Source organism: Protobothrops mucrosquamatus, unplaced genomic scaffold, assembly GCF_001527695.2.
Source record: "Protobothrops mucrosquamatus isolate PMUCROS unplaced genomic scaffold, P.Mucros_1.0 scaffold49, whole genome shotgun sequence".
Classification (NCBI taxonomy): Eukaryota; Metazoa; Chordata; class Lepidosauria; order Squamata; family Viperidae; genus Protobothrops; species Protobothrops mucrosquamatus.
Window position 1 is genome coordinate 1,521,566 of NW_015386431.1, and position 16,588 is coordinate 1,538,153.

A 16,588-nucleotide genomic window follows, 5' to 3' on the forward strand; every position below is an offset into this window, starting at 1 on the left:
ATTGAACAGAAGTGGAGAGAGGACCGACCCCTGTGGGACCCCACAAGTTAGGGGCCTTGGGGTCGACCTCTGTCCCCCTGCCAATACAGACTGCGTACGGTCGGTGAGGAAGGAGGAGAACCACCGCATCACGGTGCCCCCCATTCCCAACCCACCCAACCGCCGCAGCATGATACCGTGGTCCACAGTATCAAAAGCCACTGAGAGGTCCAAAAGAACTAGGACAGAGGAATAGCCCCTGTCCCGGGCCCTCCAGAGATCATTAACCAACGTGACCAATGCCGTTTCCGTGCTGTAACCCGGCCTGAAGCCCGACTGGAGAGGGTCTAGATAGACTGTTTCCTCCAGGTGCCGAGTTATAAGCACCCTCAGATACTTAATATTGTTGACCACCTCTACAGCTGCAACCTTGATACTGTGTGGAGTATGATTATGCTGGCTCTTTCTAAAATCTGCAATGATCTCCTTTGTTTATCAACATTTAGAACCAGGTTACTTTTATTGCACCAGTCCACTAGAGCCTTCACCTCTTCCCTATAAGGATCTTCATTGTCATCCTGGATAAGACCCACCACTGTCATGTCATCTGCATACTTCACAATATGATTTGAAGCAGATTTGGCACACCAATGATGGGTCATCAAGGTGAACAGTAGTGGACTCAAGACACAGACCTTTGGGGGACCCGTACTCAAGGAGATGGAATTGGAAACTTTCTTTTCAACTCACACAACCTGGGGCCTATTAATAAGGAAATCAAGTATCCAATTACATAAAGGAATATTAAACCTAATAGGCCCAGTTTGTTCACCAGACGCTGAGGGATGATTGTGTTGAATGCTGAACTAAAATCAACAAACAGCATTCATACATCAGTATTCTTCTCCTCCAGGTGCGCCAAGCTAAGATGAAGCACAAAGGGAAGTGCATCTTCTACAAAATGGTTCTTCTGATAGGCAAACTGTAATGAGTCAAATGTAGGGGAAAGGCATGAAACCATATAATCCTTTACCAATCTCTCAAAACACTTCATCATAAAGTAAATGCAACTGGACAGTAATCATTAAGGCATGTGATTCTAGTTTTTTGAGCAGTGGTACAATGATGGTAGCCTTAAAACATGATGGAACCATGGTCCGATGCAATGAGAGATTGAAGATGTCTGTGATAACAGTAGCCAGCTGGTCAGCACACTCCTTAAGTACTTACCCAGGGATATTATTAGGATCTGCAGCTTTCCAAGTGTTGATTTTCTGCAGGACTTTCTGAACAGCAATTGTATCAAACCTGAGCACCTGCTCATCAGGAAGGGGAACAACCTTCCTTACTGGAACATTCTTTGTGGCCTCAAACCATCCAAAAAACATATTTAGCTTGTTTAGAGAGTCTATGCCTTCTTACATGTCAAGGAAGCTGCCTTATAATCAGTAATTACCTGAATACCTTGCCATATACATCTCGAATCCATAGGATCTTGAAAGAAATTCTGCATTTTGTGACTATAGGCCCACTTTGCTGATTTTATAGCATGCCTCAAATCAGCTCTTGCTATTCTAAGTGCTGCTGTATCACCTGATTTGAAAGCTGTGTTTCTCACCTTCAACATTGCACAATATATGTTGTAGTTTTATTTGCCCTTGCTCAATGCTTTGGAGACTTGCATCTTATTTGTGAGTTTAGGGTTCAGGCCTAAGGAAAATTGTGAGCTAGCAGAAAACTAAGGGTTACTAGAAATAATTATTTAAGCTCTATCTAAAGTTACTGCTAATACATATTTTCCTTGCAACATAAATAGATGATTCTCCTTGAGTATTATATATAAGTGGAATATAGAGCAACTTGGATGAAGAGAAGCTAGTTTTGGAAAATTCTACATAGATGTAGATTTATGAGATGATATAGACATTCATTCTGATTGAAAACACTATTTGCCAGTTGTGATTTAACTTTCTGGACCTATGTCATGCTCTAAATAGCAACAAACAGAAAATGAGCCAAAGAGGATGGGGGAGGAAGAAAGATGTTTGTTTATGTTTATGTTTATTTAGATTTGTATACTGCCCTATCTCCCTTACGGGACTCAGGGCGGTGAACAGGCAATAATAAAATCACAATAAATATCTATTCTAAAATCAAATTAAATAAATAAAGGCCTGCTCTAAAATACCCCATATAAAAACCTATACTAAAACCTAATTAAGACTACGCCAGGCTGGCCGCACGAAATAGATGGGTTTTCAGGGCTCGGCGAAAAAGGCGCAGGTCCACAGTTGTACGTAGGTCGGGGGATAGGTCATTCCAGAGGGCAGGAGCTGCCACAGAGAAGGCTCTCCCCCTAAGGGTCGCCAGCCGGCATTGACTGGCCGACGGCACCCTAAGGAGGCCCTCTCTGTGGGAGCGGACTGGTCGAAGGGAGGTGTTTGGTAGGAGGCGGTCTTGCAAATACCTAGGTCCATTGCCATGGAGCGCTTTAAAGGTTGTTACTAACACCTTGAAGCGCACCCGGAAGGCCACAGGCAGCCAGTGCAGCTCACGCAGGAGAGGTGTTACATGGGAGTNGGTTCCAAACCCCTTCATTAAGGCCGGCCCTTGGAATCATGTTGGGCCATGCCTGCGCGATGGGGGAGTCGCGCAGGGCCAGCAGTTCCCTCCTAGAATACAGTCCCGGGTCGTAACAGGAGGTCCAACAGCAGAGTCGGGAAGGGGGAAAGTCCTCGTGGTGGTGGTCAAGGGGTTAGATGAATTTGAAAGAAGGCAGCGAAATTGATAGGTCTTTATACCCCCCATAAAAAGGGGGGGGAGTTACAGTCAAAGTCGGCCAGCCCCAGCAGTGTAGGCCTCCAGGCACGCCAGGCCCAGTCACACAGGTCCCCAGGGCCCCCAGGCACTCACCATCCGGCATATCCCTCCGGCAAATGCCTCCCTTGGGCCCTGTCCTCCGCCCGGGCCGCTGTGCCACTGTGCCGGCACACCCTCCGAGCCGCTGTATACCCCGCTGCTGGGCCGGCACAACCTCCAGGCCGCTGTATGCCACGTTTCTGGTCACTTCTCCCTACAGGCCATCGGGCCACCCCGATCACCAGGCTGCTAGGCCGCCAGGCTGCCACACCGCTAGGCCCCAGATTCTCATCGGGCCGCCAGATCTTCAACAAGCCGCAAGGCCGCCACTGCATCGGGCCGCCAGGCAGCCGCACCAGGCCGCTAGGCCACCACAGCTTCGGGTCGTAGATTTTCCTAAGGCCGCCGAGCTGCCATCGCGTCAAGCCGCTGGCCATCACCCCAAGTCATCCGGCCGCCGATTTTCCTGGCCGCTAGGCCCCAAATCGTCGCTACGCTGGGCTTCGCTGGGCCTCGCTAGGCCTCTCTACTCGCCCGGCTTCTCCGCTAGGCTTCTCCGCTCGTGGCCCCGCTCGCGGCCCCGCCCACGTGGTCCTGTGGTCCTACGCGCCTTCTTCGCTCGCCGACCCTCTCCTCTTACCAGACTCCGGCCGGCGAGCACCCCCGGACCTTCAAAGGCTCCCCATCTCCGCTGAACCTTTGCACAGACCTTTGCACAGACCTCTAGACCTTTGCACAGACCTCTAGACCTTTGCACAGACCTCTAGACAAAAATGCTTGTTGAACCTTTGCACAGACCTCTAGACAAAAATGCTTGTTGGCGCTGGACCAAAGTCCATGAGGCCAGTTTCAATGAGGTTAAAGCCTTGCTTACATCCAATGCAGTATTGGCTCATTTTAATGAGCAGTTGCCAGTGTGTCTGGCTTGTGATGCCTCCCCCTATGGTGTAGGTGCTGTACTTAGCCATCTGACGGCTGATGGGACTCAGGTCCCTGTGGCTTATTATTCTAGGACTTTATCTGCTGCTGAGCGCAACTATGCTCAAATCGACAGGGAGGCTTTGACTCTTGTGGCTGGAATTAAAAAGTTCCATGACTTTATCTATGGCCGCCATTTTACGGTCTTTACTGACCACAAGCCATTGCTGGGGTTATTCACTACGTCCAAACAAACACCTCACATCCTGTCCCCTCGTATGCTACGTTGGTCCATCTTCCTGTCAGCTTATGACTATTCACTGGTTCACAAGCCTGGCAAGGAAATGGGTCATGCAGATGCATTGAGTAGGCTGCCATTGCCTACTGTGGAGCCTGATCTCGCTCCTGCTGTACACATATTGTCCATTCAGGAGTTGCCTGAGTGTCCCCTCAATGCTAGGGATGTGGCTGCTGAAACTGCCACTGACCACACGCTCAAACGCTTGCTGTCATGGGTCCTGTCAGGTTGGCCTGACAGGTGCCCTGCGGAGGATTTTCAACGTTTTTGGGTCAAGAGGCACAAGTTGTCCACTTTCAATGGCTGCCTCCTCTGGGGATCGAGAGTTGTGATCCCGGCCTCCTTGAGGGCTAGAATCTTGATCTCATTACATGAGGGCCACCCTGGAATCGTCAGGATGAAGGCGCTTGCACGCAGCCATCTGTGGTGGCCTGACATTGATCGGGTCATTGAGGCCCAGGTACAGGGGTGTCATGCATGCCAGCAGTCCAGGCCTGAAATGCCCCAGGCCCCTGTGCACATGTGGGAGGAAACACACACTCCATGGTCTAGAATACATATAGATTACGCTGGGCCCTTTCAGGGACAATTCTTCCTGGTTGTTGTTGATAGCCATTCCAAGTGGCTGGAGGTCGTGCCTGTGTCATCTACCACAGCTGCCAAGACTATTCAAGTGTTGAGAAACATTTTTGCTGCACACCTGCTGCCAGATGTTCTGGTGTCAGATAACGGTCCTCAATGTACTTCTACTGAGTTTCAGGGGTTTCTACAGGCCAACATGATCCGCCACGCTGCTTCGGCTCCTTTCCATCCTTCCACCAACGGTCTGGCTGAACGGATGGTCCGCATCGCCAAGGAAACCCTCAAGAAGCTGACTTATGGCAATTGGCATCACAGGTTGGCTGACTTTCTCCTAGCCCATCGTACTACTCCGTGCACTGCCACGGGTAAGTGCCCGGCCAAACTCCGTTGGGGTCATCGGCTCGTGACTAAATTGGACAGGCTGCATCCAGAGCGTGTAGCTTCACAGGTGTCTCAGCCACACCCACCACGGGTCCTGCGTGAAGGTGAAACTGTCTGGGCCAGGAACTACGGGCCTGGACACCTCTGGGTCCCGGCTGTGGTCTGCAAGGTCTCGGGGCCTCTGTCCTACGAGGTGTCCCTGGAAGACGGCCGCGTTCTTCGCCGCCACATTGATCAACTACATGTGAGGCGGGACTCGCCTGGGGTTCCTCCTCAGTCTCCTCTGGGGGGGGAGGAGGAATGGGGAATGCATTCTGGGAATCAGAATCAGCTGCCAACAATGGTTGTGGGGAACGACATGGGTACTCAACACCCAAGTTCCACAGGAGATTCAGGTAGCAATTCATGGGGAAGGGGGCACACAGACACCCCCACACACACTCCAGCCTGGGAGTCCCACCGGAGGTATACTAATTATCCACACCTCACAAACAATACTCCAGACACGGAGAACAGCTGGGAGCATACTCACAACTCACAATATGCAAGAGAGCAGGCAAAACAAAGGGGGAACACGTCCTTTGCAGAAATGGCTCATAGAAGAATGTCCCCATGCATAAGGGCTAATAGGGAGGCATCCCTAGACCCTATCACTACAGAAAGGAGCCAGGAAAACCACACTCCGTCAGGAAACACGGAGATGAGTTCAGAGGGGCTGGAAAACTCCATAGGTGGTAGGTCAACCAGGTATAGCGATCAACAGAGTCCTGACTTCTCGAGCCTAGGAGATGGGCAGGAAAGTCAAACAGAAGTCACAGGACAACCACAGGTCAATTCACCTAGCGTGGGAAGCAACGGGGAAAACACTACAAGTTCCCCAGGTCCGAGAAGGTCGCTAAGGGTCAAAGGCCCTCCCAAATACCTTGCAGATTACGTAAGGTGAGCATGTAAATAGTAATAACTGAACTAGAGGTCCAGGCTGGTTGACTCTACGGAAACGATGTGGGGCCATTGGGTCTCTGTACGACGGAACAGCCCCACACTTTACACACACTGTGACAGTAACTCAACAGCTAATTATACAAACCATTACTATGATGGTGTCCATGTGGGTGCAGTATTATTTCATCTAGGGGGGAGGGGTGTTGTGTCCTGAGCCTGCATAAGCAGGCTCAGGACATTGCAAGAGTCCCGGGCATTTGCAAAAGCTGCCCGGGACCAGACTGAGTGGCGCCGGCCTTGCGCGCATGCGCAAGGCGGGAAAAGACCGCCTTGTGATTGGTTGGAGTTGCCCGGGGATCAGAAGGTATAAATAGAGGCCTGCGTGCCTCTGCTCGGGTTGTTCGTAGATTGGAAGCAGAGAATAAAGACTTGTTAGAAATGCTTCGTCTCAAGCGCCATTATTCTCCGGACTTAACACTAACTGAACTGAGAGAAGAAATAAATGCCCTGAAAATATAAGTAGTATATAAGTAGACACATGGAAAGTATGTCTTTTAGTAAAAGAAAAAGATACAAGTGGAGAATCCCTTTGCTAACTATCTTACATCTTTTGCACCTCGTAGTGAATAGGTTTGTACAGGCAACAAACCTATGCATACAAAGTTGATTTGCAACAATTGATTTGTTTTCACTAAAGTTCACAGATTATATTACAAATTTATTTTGTCAGGCTATACATTTTAAACTGAATAAAAACTAGTTTCAAAAAAATTAATTTATTTAGTGTAGTGAAATAAATAAGGTTTGGATATTTGAAAAGGGCCATTCTGCTGGCATACAGCATCCAATGGTGAAAACTAGATCTTTCTGCTCCTCCACTGCTCCAAATCAGTTTCAGAGGACTGGAGGACTTTCCAGAGCAGATTTGGAGCAAGCACAGCCAAAATGAGAGGAAAATCAAACACTGTCCTTTTATATGAGCAGAGATTTGCTTGCATAATGTTTGTGCCATGACTTTTAAAGAATAATCCATCCAGAGTGTTATTCTAATTTCTAGCTTTATTGGTATCCCACCTTCTGATTCAACAATGCTTTGGTTCTAGTACATTGTTGTTATTTATTGTTAATGCTGTATATATATTATAAAATAAAAATAAAATAAAAATAATAAAATAATAAAATCTTATGTTATCTTTCCAAAACACTGTTAAAATCAAGCACTTGCAATAAAATAAAACAAAGCTAAATTATTCTAAAACCATAATCAAACCAAAAAGACAGCAAATTTTCAGTTCTGTTAATGTCCAACAATATAAATCTCTGCAACACATATAACAGGTTTCTGACTTAGTCTTATTAAATAAAAATTACTTCTCCCTTTGATAATTTCCACAAAGCAAATTTCATCCAGCAAAGATAATATGTTAAGACATCCTAAATTGAATTTGTCTGTTATACTGAATTATTTTAATGTAATCAATACAAAATTGTTGCCTGCTTCCGCAGAACAAAGGATGCAGAAATGCATGAATATGTTTTCATCTATATCTCTGGTTCACAAAGGACCTTTAATTATAACAATATGTGTATTCTTTTACAAGCAAAACAGTTTTAAAACCAGATGATTTTAAATTGTTGTTTGTCTGTCAATCATATTATATATAGGATAGTGATATTCTTACGTGAAATCCTTTTAATCCTAGCTCTTGTTGTCTGGGATTAGTCTGTAATCCTTTTTGTTGTGGTAGCCAAGTATCTAAAACAATATGTAATTGTCTTCCATTACATTCATTTCAATCCTGTGAGATTATATGCCAATACCAATGGCAGATGATATGTGCAGTTAGCCAGTACAAAGTTTCTTAGTGTTGTCATACTTGTATATATCTTTCAATCTCATTTAAGGGTATTGTAGGTTTGCCAATACATAAAATAACCAACTTGTTCAGAAGAGGAAATTTAGTGTTTTCCAGATTATAACTTTGCCGTAATATTTTTGAGGGCTATCTGGAGCAAAAGGAATTGAGGAACAAAGAGTGCCAGATTGTATACTGATCTAGCTGCTTGATAAATTTGTGGATCAATTTGTCTATTTATTTATTTACTTATTATTAATTTGTTTAATAGTGAAATAAATATATAAAAATGCAACTTAGTACTGCAGTCTCAATTTAAGATATAAAGATTGGATGCCCATTTAGAAGAAAAACCTATGGGACAGCCAGTAAAATATGAATAAATAAAAATTAGACAAAGTCCTCTGAGATTCAAAGTAATGTGCAAATCATCAATTGATTGATTATGTGCCATCAAGTCAGTGTTGATTCTTAAAAACATACGGATTTTCTCCATGATAATCTCTAACCTGGTCTTTCAGGCATTTCAATGATTCACCCATTGCCACTGGAATCAAGTAAATCCACCTTCCAGATAGTCTTGCTCTTCCTCTCTTTCTTTCCATTTTTACCAGCAAAAGTGCCTTCTCCAGAGAGCTGGATTTTCCCTTAATGTGCCTGAAGTAGGATAATTTGAGTTTGGTCATTTGTACTTCAAACTTTGGGTTGATCTGTTTTATGATTCATTTGCTTGGGTTTTTTGGCTATCCGTGGTATTCTCAGGAGTCTTTTCAAACAATAAAGTTCAAAAGCATCAATGTTGTTTCTATCCAGGTTCTTCAAAGCCATACTTTTACTTCTATAAAGTGTCACAGGGAATACCATTGCCTGCACTATTGTTGGGAAACTGCCAGCTGGGCTGGAAGGAGGAGTCATGTAAGGACCTAGCCTAGAGTTGTTGTGCAGCCACAAGTAGCATAAACTTGACCTCCCCCAAGATCCATGATTTTCCCAGGGGAAATCAAGCCTTGAGATCCTTGTAACATAGGTGGTAGACAGTACCGACTTCAGCTGTTCACATGTGGTTCTGTTTGCTTGCATCTCACAACTATTCTATATTTGTGGACACACATCTTAAAATCTTTTGGAAGGTCTTCATGGATTTTCTACCAAGTACTAGCCCATGTGTATTTCTTGTGCTTGTTCCCTTACTTTTGATGGTTGATCCCAAAAGGCAGAAGCTATCTACCACTTTAATATCTTCATTATTAGTTCTAAGGCTGGGTTTTGCCATTGTTACCATTAATTTGGTTTTCTTCATATTTAATTTCAGACCATTTTTTTCACTGTGCTGCTCAACTTTTATTACTACAGCTTGCAGCTCCTTTGCATTTTCAGCTATCAATGTTGTGTCATCAGTATAGTGCAGGTTATTGATGTTTCTTTCTCTAATGTTAAAACCACACTCATCTTCTTCCAATCCAATTTCCCTTAATATTTTATTCAGCATGTAAATTGAATAAATAAGGGAAAAAATATTGGATGTTCTAGGAAAGTGTATCAAATAGTACCAATCATAAACAGGAATGCAGCAAAACAATTAACAAGCCTAGCATATTTTATCTAGGTGTAGCATATTTTACCATGGAGGAAGAACGTTCAAAGAATTCCACCTGCCCAACCACCTTTTGCATTTCATGGTTCTACTTCATGCATCTACTATTTCATTCTAGCCACATTCTGAGACTTTTCCCGACATTCTGAGACTTTTAGGAATTGTAATCACTATGAATTGCATCAGACTGGATGCCATTCCACTCATGAAGAGTTGACATCCTACATGCTTGATTGCTTCTAGCTCATTCTATCAACTGTGTTGTGGGAAGGAGAGTGAGTGAAAGGCGGTGTAAGATGAACCCAATAGCTTGCTCTGATTGCCATCAGTTACCATCAAGTGTCTTGTGGGAAGGTTCTTTGAATTTTGTTTCTTTGTTTTAAATAATATGTATTGTTTGATGCAATGGTTGGAAAGATAATTTGGGTGGATTATAATCCTGAACAGCAAAAAATAAATAACTGCAATAAATAAATAAATATGTAAATATTTACAGTTTCAGCTTTCCATTTTTAATGTTTTGTTCTATTTATTTTTGCTAGGCTGTTCTGAGTGTTCTATCTGGACAGGAATGCAACATATCCATCTAATAAATAAATACAAAAAGCCATAGTCTCTTGAAAAACTAAGGATTAATGCTACAGATATGGCATGTCCATAAATATCTCACCACACAATGTACTGTATCTATTCTATGTGGATTTCTCCTTGATGTTGCCAAAGAACTATTCATACTTGCAATGGTTAGATGTGCTTGTAAATCAGCTTTGGATAATATGTAACTCTGTGCTCAAAATATCCAACTCTAATTACAGGTTGCTGAGCAACTTATCAACCCATTTGGTGAAGATGATGATGATTTTGAAACAAATTGGTGCATAGATAGGAATCTCCAGGTAACACCCTTTTGCTTCAGCTGATTACTATTTTTTGCTGTCTTGCAACATCATAAGTTTATGCAATTTCTAGCAAGCTACAGCACAACTGTTGCATCCTGCTCCCACCTTTATAAATATTTAGAGTTCCGTTTTCATACACAGTACTCATTTTGCTAGCTGCTGAAGGTTCCTCACTGTCGGTTCTGTGCTTTTTCCTTTACATTTCAATTCCTGCTTAGAGTACTTTCTTAATTACTATCAAGAGGTCTACAAATGCTGTCTTCTCATATGCAACTGCAACGAATGATTCAGTATGGATCAAGGCATTTAGAATATATTGCTGGCTGTTGTCCAGTAGAGTAAGATGCAGTTCATGGCAAGGTTGCTGAAGCAATCATGGAGCTGTTCAGCAAGAAGTCTGAGCATATCTAGAAATTTGAGAAAGAAATATTCCAGCAATGTTCAGATGGAAATATTAGAAAACCGTATTTTAAAAAAATATTAAAGAACCATTCCAAATAATGAATTGTCTTGAGCATTTCTGTTCCTGGGATTTTTAAATTATGCTGGTGGGAATAGTCGAAGTGCATTAGATTTGGTGACCGATGAAAGTCTTCTATCAAGATGACATGACATAAGCTGACTCTTTAATAATATGTGTTAGATCTTGCAACAAGATCCACCCCTTCTGAGGTTGTCTAATTCTTGTTCTAATTTGATTGATTCTGACTGCAGCAAAGGCTAAAGGAAGGCTGTCTCACTCAGTTACTGGATATCTAAGGTCTAAAAAGCATCCTTTAAGATTTGTTTCCCCTTAAATAGTTACCACATTTCAAACTCTCCTTTTGGCCCAAAAAAGTACAGTCTGCTGCTTTAAATAAAAATAATATGGTTGTGTTGTGCAGTTCTCTGGAAGATTGTGGCTTATATTTGAGATGTTTAAAACTGTGTGGCAGGTGTTCTAATTCTCAATTCTTATAGGTTTCTCTGTTGGCTGTTGATGAAATGCATATGAATTTACCAAGAATGAAAAAAGATATTTACTGGAATGATTCTTCAGCTCGTCCACCATATACATTAGCAGCTGCAGATTCCTGCATTCCATCTTTCCTTGGATCAACTATTGAAATGGGGTATGCAAATCTGCAATGTCTTATCCTACTTTTCATATCCAAATGTATTATATCATTAACAGCCTCTTTTTGTAAATGTTTTAAAAATAAAGTTAGATTTCATTACCTCTCATGTTCTTCACCTAAAATTATATTCCCCCTAACATATTATCATTGAAAGTCTGTTAATAAGGAACATTTTTCAGTAATAAAGGCTATGGAAAAGACTATGAATGCTATGGAATTTTCCATCTCAGATGACATTTGATAACTTTGAGGCATTCTCATAAAAGCTTTTCTTTTTTCCCCACCAATTGAATAGAAATTTTTTTGACTTACCTAAGAATTATATTTTGGTTGATCTTAGCTTTTAGTTACATTTTTAAATTTTTTGTTTAATTATGAGATGTGAACCCTGGTAAGAATAAAAGGCAGACAGAAGATTTTGGCCATTCTTTCTTTCTCAGCCTGGCCTGTTTTGGAGATATGAGGGCAATCCAGAAATAAACCTCCATTTGATTATTAATGACAGACATTTGCAGATACAGAACTTTTATTATACACATTAGAAAACTATATTACATTACTTTTTGACATAATAGCCATTCAAATTAAGGCTCTTGTCATAATGTCTTACAAGGTTTGAAATTCCTTAGTAGTAGTTGCTTGGCACCAAATCTGGACTATAGGGGGGTGATCAAAAACATCCCAGTGGAATTGCTTAAAAAGTTCTTAGGTGTGTCTAGCAGTGTGCGGGTGAGCATTTCGTGAACCAACCTCACACCAGAAGTCAGCATGCCCCAATGCTTGTTATGGATGGCTCGTCTGAGTTTTTGTAACATTTCACAGTAGAATTCTGAATTGATGGTCGAACCATGCTCCATGAACTTCACTAGCAGTACTCCTTTGGCATCTTCACATTTGGCAGGATTTTCTATGGCATCACTTCCGGTGTGGTGTTGGTTCACGATAATGCTCACCCACACACCGCTAGACGTACCCAAGAACTTTTGAAGCAGTTCCGTCGGGATGTTTTTGAACATCCCCCCCATAGCCCAGATTTGGCACCAAGCGACTACTTCTAAGGAATTTCAAACCTTGTAAGATGTTATGACAAATGTCTCAATTTGAATGGCGATTATGTCAAAAAGGAATGTAATGTTGTAGTTTTCTAATGTGTATAATAAAAGTTCTATATCTGTGAGTGTCTGTCATTGATAACCAAATGGAGGTTTATTTCCAAATTGCCCTCGTAAAATGGATGGGCCTATCTTTCACTCAGCTGGAGGAAGAGTGGACAGATTAAACAAATTCAAACATTTCTTTTTGACTTACCAGAACTCACTGATTAAAACCATGAACAGCATTTAAACAGATAATTTTAAATCAATGGAACACCCAGTGCTATTTGAAATTCTTAGGTCAAATCCAACAGGCTCTCCTAAACATTTTAGAAAGATATACAAGGGAGAATTTGGAATCCAAATTTAATTAATCAAGCTGGAAATGCATGTCATAAAATTCCCACTAAATTTACTTTCAGTCATCAAGAATTGACTATAAAATAATCCATAAATTCATATAATATGGGTGTTGTCCAAATATGTGGATTTCATCTAGAATTCGCCAGCATATAATTATTATTGAGAAAGTCAGGCATTAAAGTTCACATGGTCTGAAGAAATGCAACTGGGGGAAGCTGTTCAGTATTTTTTGGGGGGGAGGGATATTGACTATGAACATGATTTTCTTCTCCCTGAAAAAAAATATTCACATAATTTTATTTTAAGGGCAGGTTCACTTGTTGGTTCACTTTTTTGCTTTGTATTTTTTTTATTCTGATGTTTCATTGAATAAAAACTTACAAAATCTTTTTCAGAGAAAAATAAGATATGTTTAATACTTAATAAAATAATGGCATAGCCCAGTGGTGGTGAACCTATGGCACAGGTGCCAGAGGCGGCACTCAGAGCCCTCTCTGTGGGCACACGTGCCGTTGCCCCAGCCTTGCCTCTTTCCGTCACCCCCTCCTCACCAGCAGACCCCCTGGAGGAGAGTCGCCCCTGAGCGTGGTCCACACAGAGCAGCGCAGCCAAGGACATGGCAGCCAGGCAGCATAGACAAGACTCTGCCCTCACACCCCATCGCGCACAGTTGATGCTGCGGGGCACAGGCAGAGGGCATGGCCACAATGGTGCTGCTGGGCTGCCTGGGCGATCTGCGGCGGGCCCTGGAGGTGGTGAGTGGCTCTGCGGGCAGGCGGGGTGGGGGTGGGGCAGGGGGTGGAGCGGGGGCGGGGCCAGTTTTTGGGCACTCGGTCTCTAAAAGGTTCGCCATCACTGGCATAGCCCATACAGCAATGGGCTGGCCTAGAAACCAGGAGGCCTCTAGGCCTTTCTTAGGCATGAAAACCAGCTGGATGACTGGGCCAGTCAATCTGTTAGCCCAACTCACCTCACAGGGTTGTTGTTATGGGAAAAACTAGGAGGAAAGATTATTAGGTACGTTCACTGCTTTGAGTCATATATTAAAAAGCTGGGAATAATAACAATAAAACAATAATAATAAAATAATTGGTTGATTGCAGATCTAATAATATGACTATAGTATTTAAACTATTTTAGTGTTTATACCACTACTTAAGGAATTGTTTGTAATAATAGATACAATTCAAATAGGATCTGCAAAATTTGCAAGAGATAGTGCTTGTGTTTTGTTTAGTAGCCAACCATCCATGCCTTTTCAGAGAAAATCCACTGTATTCCCCTTTCTTTCTCCCCACTAAGGAATTATCATTCAGTCTATTCAAGCTTTATTGAGATTGTTTGAGGATTAAAGGTTCCATTTGTCCTTATAAAGTTTTTTCTTTGTCAATGGTAAAGTGACATTCCTTTGTCAATGGCAAATACACTTTCGATTTTATAGATGGTTTTGTGTGGCAGTTTGCTCTTAATACATAAAATGAATGTTGCATATTTTTTCTTGCAGCTTGGCAGACAGTCAGTTCTTCCATGCAGAAAATTGGCTCCGGGATGATGATAAACCTAGAAGGCAGCATTCAGTGCTGCGAAGAGTGAAGCGCTTTCTGAGCGTCCGAGAAGTCTCCCCTTCGCCCAGCAGGAGGACCTACCAACGACAGTCCAGTGAAAGCTCAATTTTTTTCCCATCACATGAAATGCATCATATTGATAATCTTCTGGAAATGCACTCTAGAGGGAGACACTTCCCTTTAAATGACAGGAAAACTCTTAACTGGTCCGATAAGAATGGAAAAATGCATGGAAGTACGGATCTTAGAGTTATTCGAGAAAGCAGCAAGAATGATACTCTAGAGACTTCCTATCAATCCAAAGTGGATGAGAGAATTAGCAAAATAGACTCACCAACTGTCAAAACTGAGAGCAAAGAAACCAGAGTGGACTCAGACATGTATAAGGTCTCCCATGTCATGACAGGAAAAGATTTGGGCAATCAAAGTGAGTTAGAGACAGATTCTGAAGGAATTGTGCTGACCCATTGTGGAACACTCAATGGTAATGCAGATTTGTTAGTAACACCTTCAGAAACAGAACCTCTTCATATGAAATGCAAGCAACAGGATTCATCTTTGGGTATGCCGAAAGGAACTAAATCACCCTCATCTCAAACATCAAATGTCAATATGGCAGATAATCAAAGATGGAGATTTCCAGATGTTCTTGCTCAACATGAAGTGCTCAATACCAAAGAATTGCCAAGTTCCTCTGGAAAAAGCAACTTAAGTCCAGATAGCACACCTACATCTAGTCCTATTTCTCCAAATACATTTGACATATGTTACTTACTAGAGCAACCAGATACTAAAGAAATCAATATTCTTCATATAGCTGAATTTAACAATGACTCCACTAAAGATCACCTTTGACAAATAGAGTGCTATGGACTCATAGTTTTGTTATAAAATTCTGGCATACAGAATGTTAATTTCCCTTGGAGAAACAAAGCTTTGCAGCCTGCATAATGTCTAACCTACTGTGTATTTTCAGTACGTTGATAAAAACAATTTTAAAATGTTTGAACCTACCTTTATTTTTTAGACAGATATAAATGCAAATTAAATAAGATTAAGAAACAGTGAAGGGAATATCAAAAGGAGTAGGAGAGAGAGAGAGGATAATCAAACTTTAAGAAAGTGGCATTCTATCTCTTTGTAACAGCCTAATTCATTTGTCAGTAAATTCTGAGTATTTAACAGTGAAGATTATCTCTAAAACTCATCCCTGGCTGATGTTGCTTAAATAAAGGAAAACTTTTTCAGGCATGACAACTTGCATTTTGACTTCTATGTAAGCAAAGATTTTCAGAACAGGTGCCTGAAATGATCTGAACTTCAGAAACAAATCATGATAATAAAAAATTATGAGGTTCTCTCAAGACAGGTATGAAATTGACAGTCATTTCTACTGACATATACAAATAAGACTAAGAACTAGAGTCTTTGTAATAGAAGGTATATGATCAGATGACAGGTGGGAGAAAGCGTACCGAATTCATACCCATTCTTGCTTGAAGTTCTTCTTCTCCTACATAAAGATATTTTGGCCTTCCTTTTCTTAGGGAAAGGCAATTTGCATGTTTACATTCCTTGCATGGCTGCTCTGAGAAACTCCTGGAGAATATTCTTCGACTTATAAAACTCTTGTGATTAAAGTTCTTCTATTTCTGTCCCCTTAATATGAAAAGGCTGAAAATGTAACAATGACTTTTTAAAATCTTGGCATACTGCCAAAATATCAATAAAATTGTTGCTTGTAGGAGAATATTCTGCAGTTTTAATGACATCTCAAAGAAATGCATGTCATAACTTCATTTATTTTTTTGTATTGAAGGGTGGGGTGTAAGATGGGCATTTAATGAGAGAAAAGCATAAAGAAAAGTTCACTACTAGCTTCAGGGCCCCATCAGGCAAAAGGGGACTGGTTTCATTCAGCTGCCTCCTTTGGAACAGAATCCGCAATTTAGTGCTAAGCAGGACTTCAGTTTTCCAGCAGGTGAAAACAAAACGGTCAAATTAACTTGAAATAGAATGACTCAGAAGGTTATTTGCTTGATCAACTTTATTTATACATCTGAAAGTCCAAAACAGATTGAACAAAAGGGGGAGATTAAGGAGAAATGATAGCTCTGAACACATCTGGTTTATGAAAAAT

The 16,588-nt window shown here is 41.8% G+C and overlaps 1 protein-coding gene across 1 annotated transcript in view; it reads left to right on the forward strand.

Annotated features, from left to right (window-relative positions):
* The window catches only part of BEST3 (bestrophin 3), a 28,364-nt gene extending 12,672 nt beyond the window's left edge, over positions 1-15,692 (forward strand). Inside the window, exons 7-9 of the mRNA XM_015811799.1 lie at positions 10,225-10,305; positions 11,269-11,420; positions 14,388-15,692. Of these exons, the coding sequence (XP_015667285.1) occupies positions 10,225-10,305; positions 11,269-11,420; positions 14,388-15,303 (1,149 nt within the window). The 3' untranslated portion in view covers positions 15,304-15,692. The remainder of the gene's footprint in view (positions 1-10,224; positions 10,306-11,268; positions 11,421-14,387) is intronic.
* The last annotated feature ends 896 nt before the right edge of the window (positions 15,693-16,588 follow it).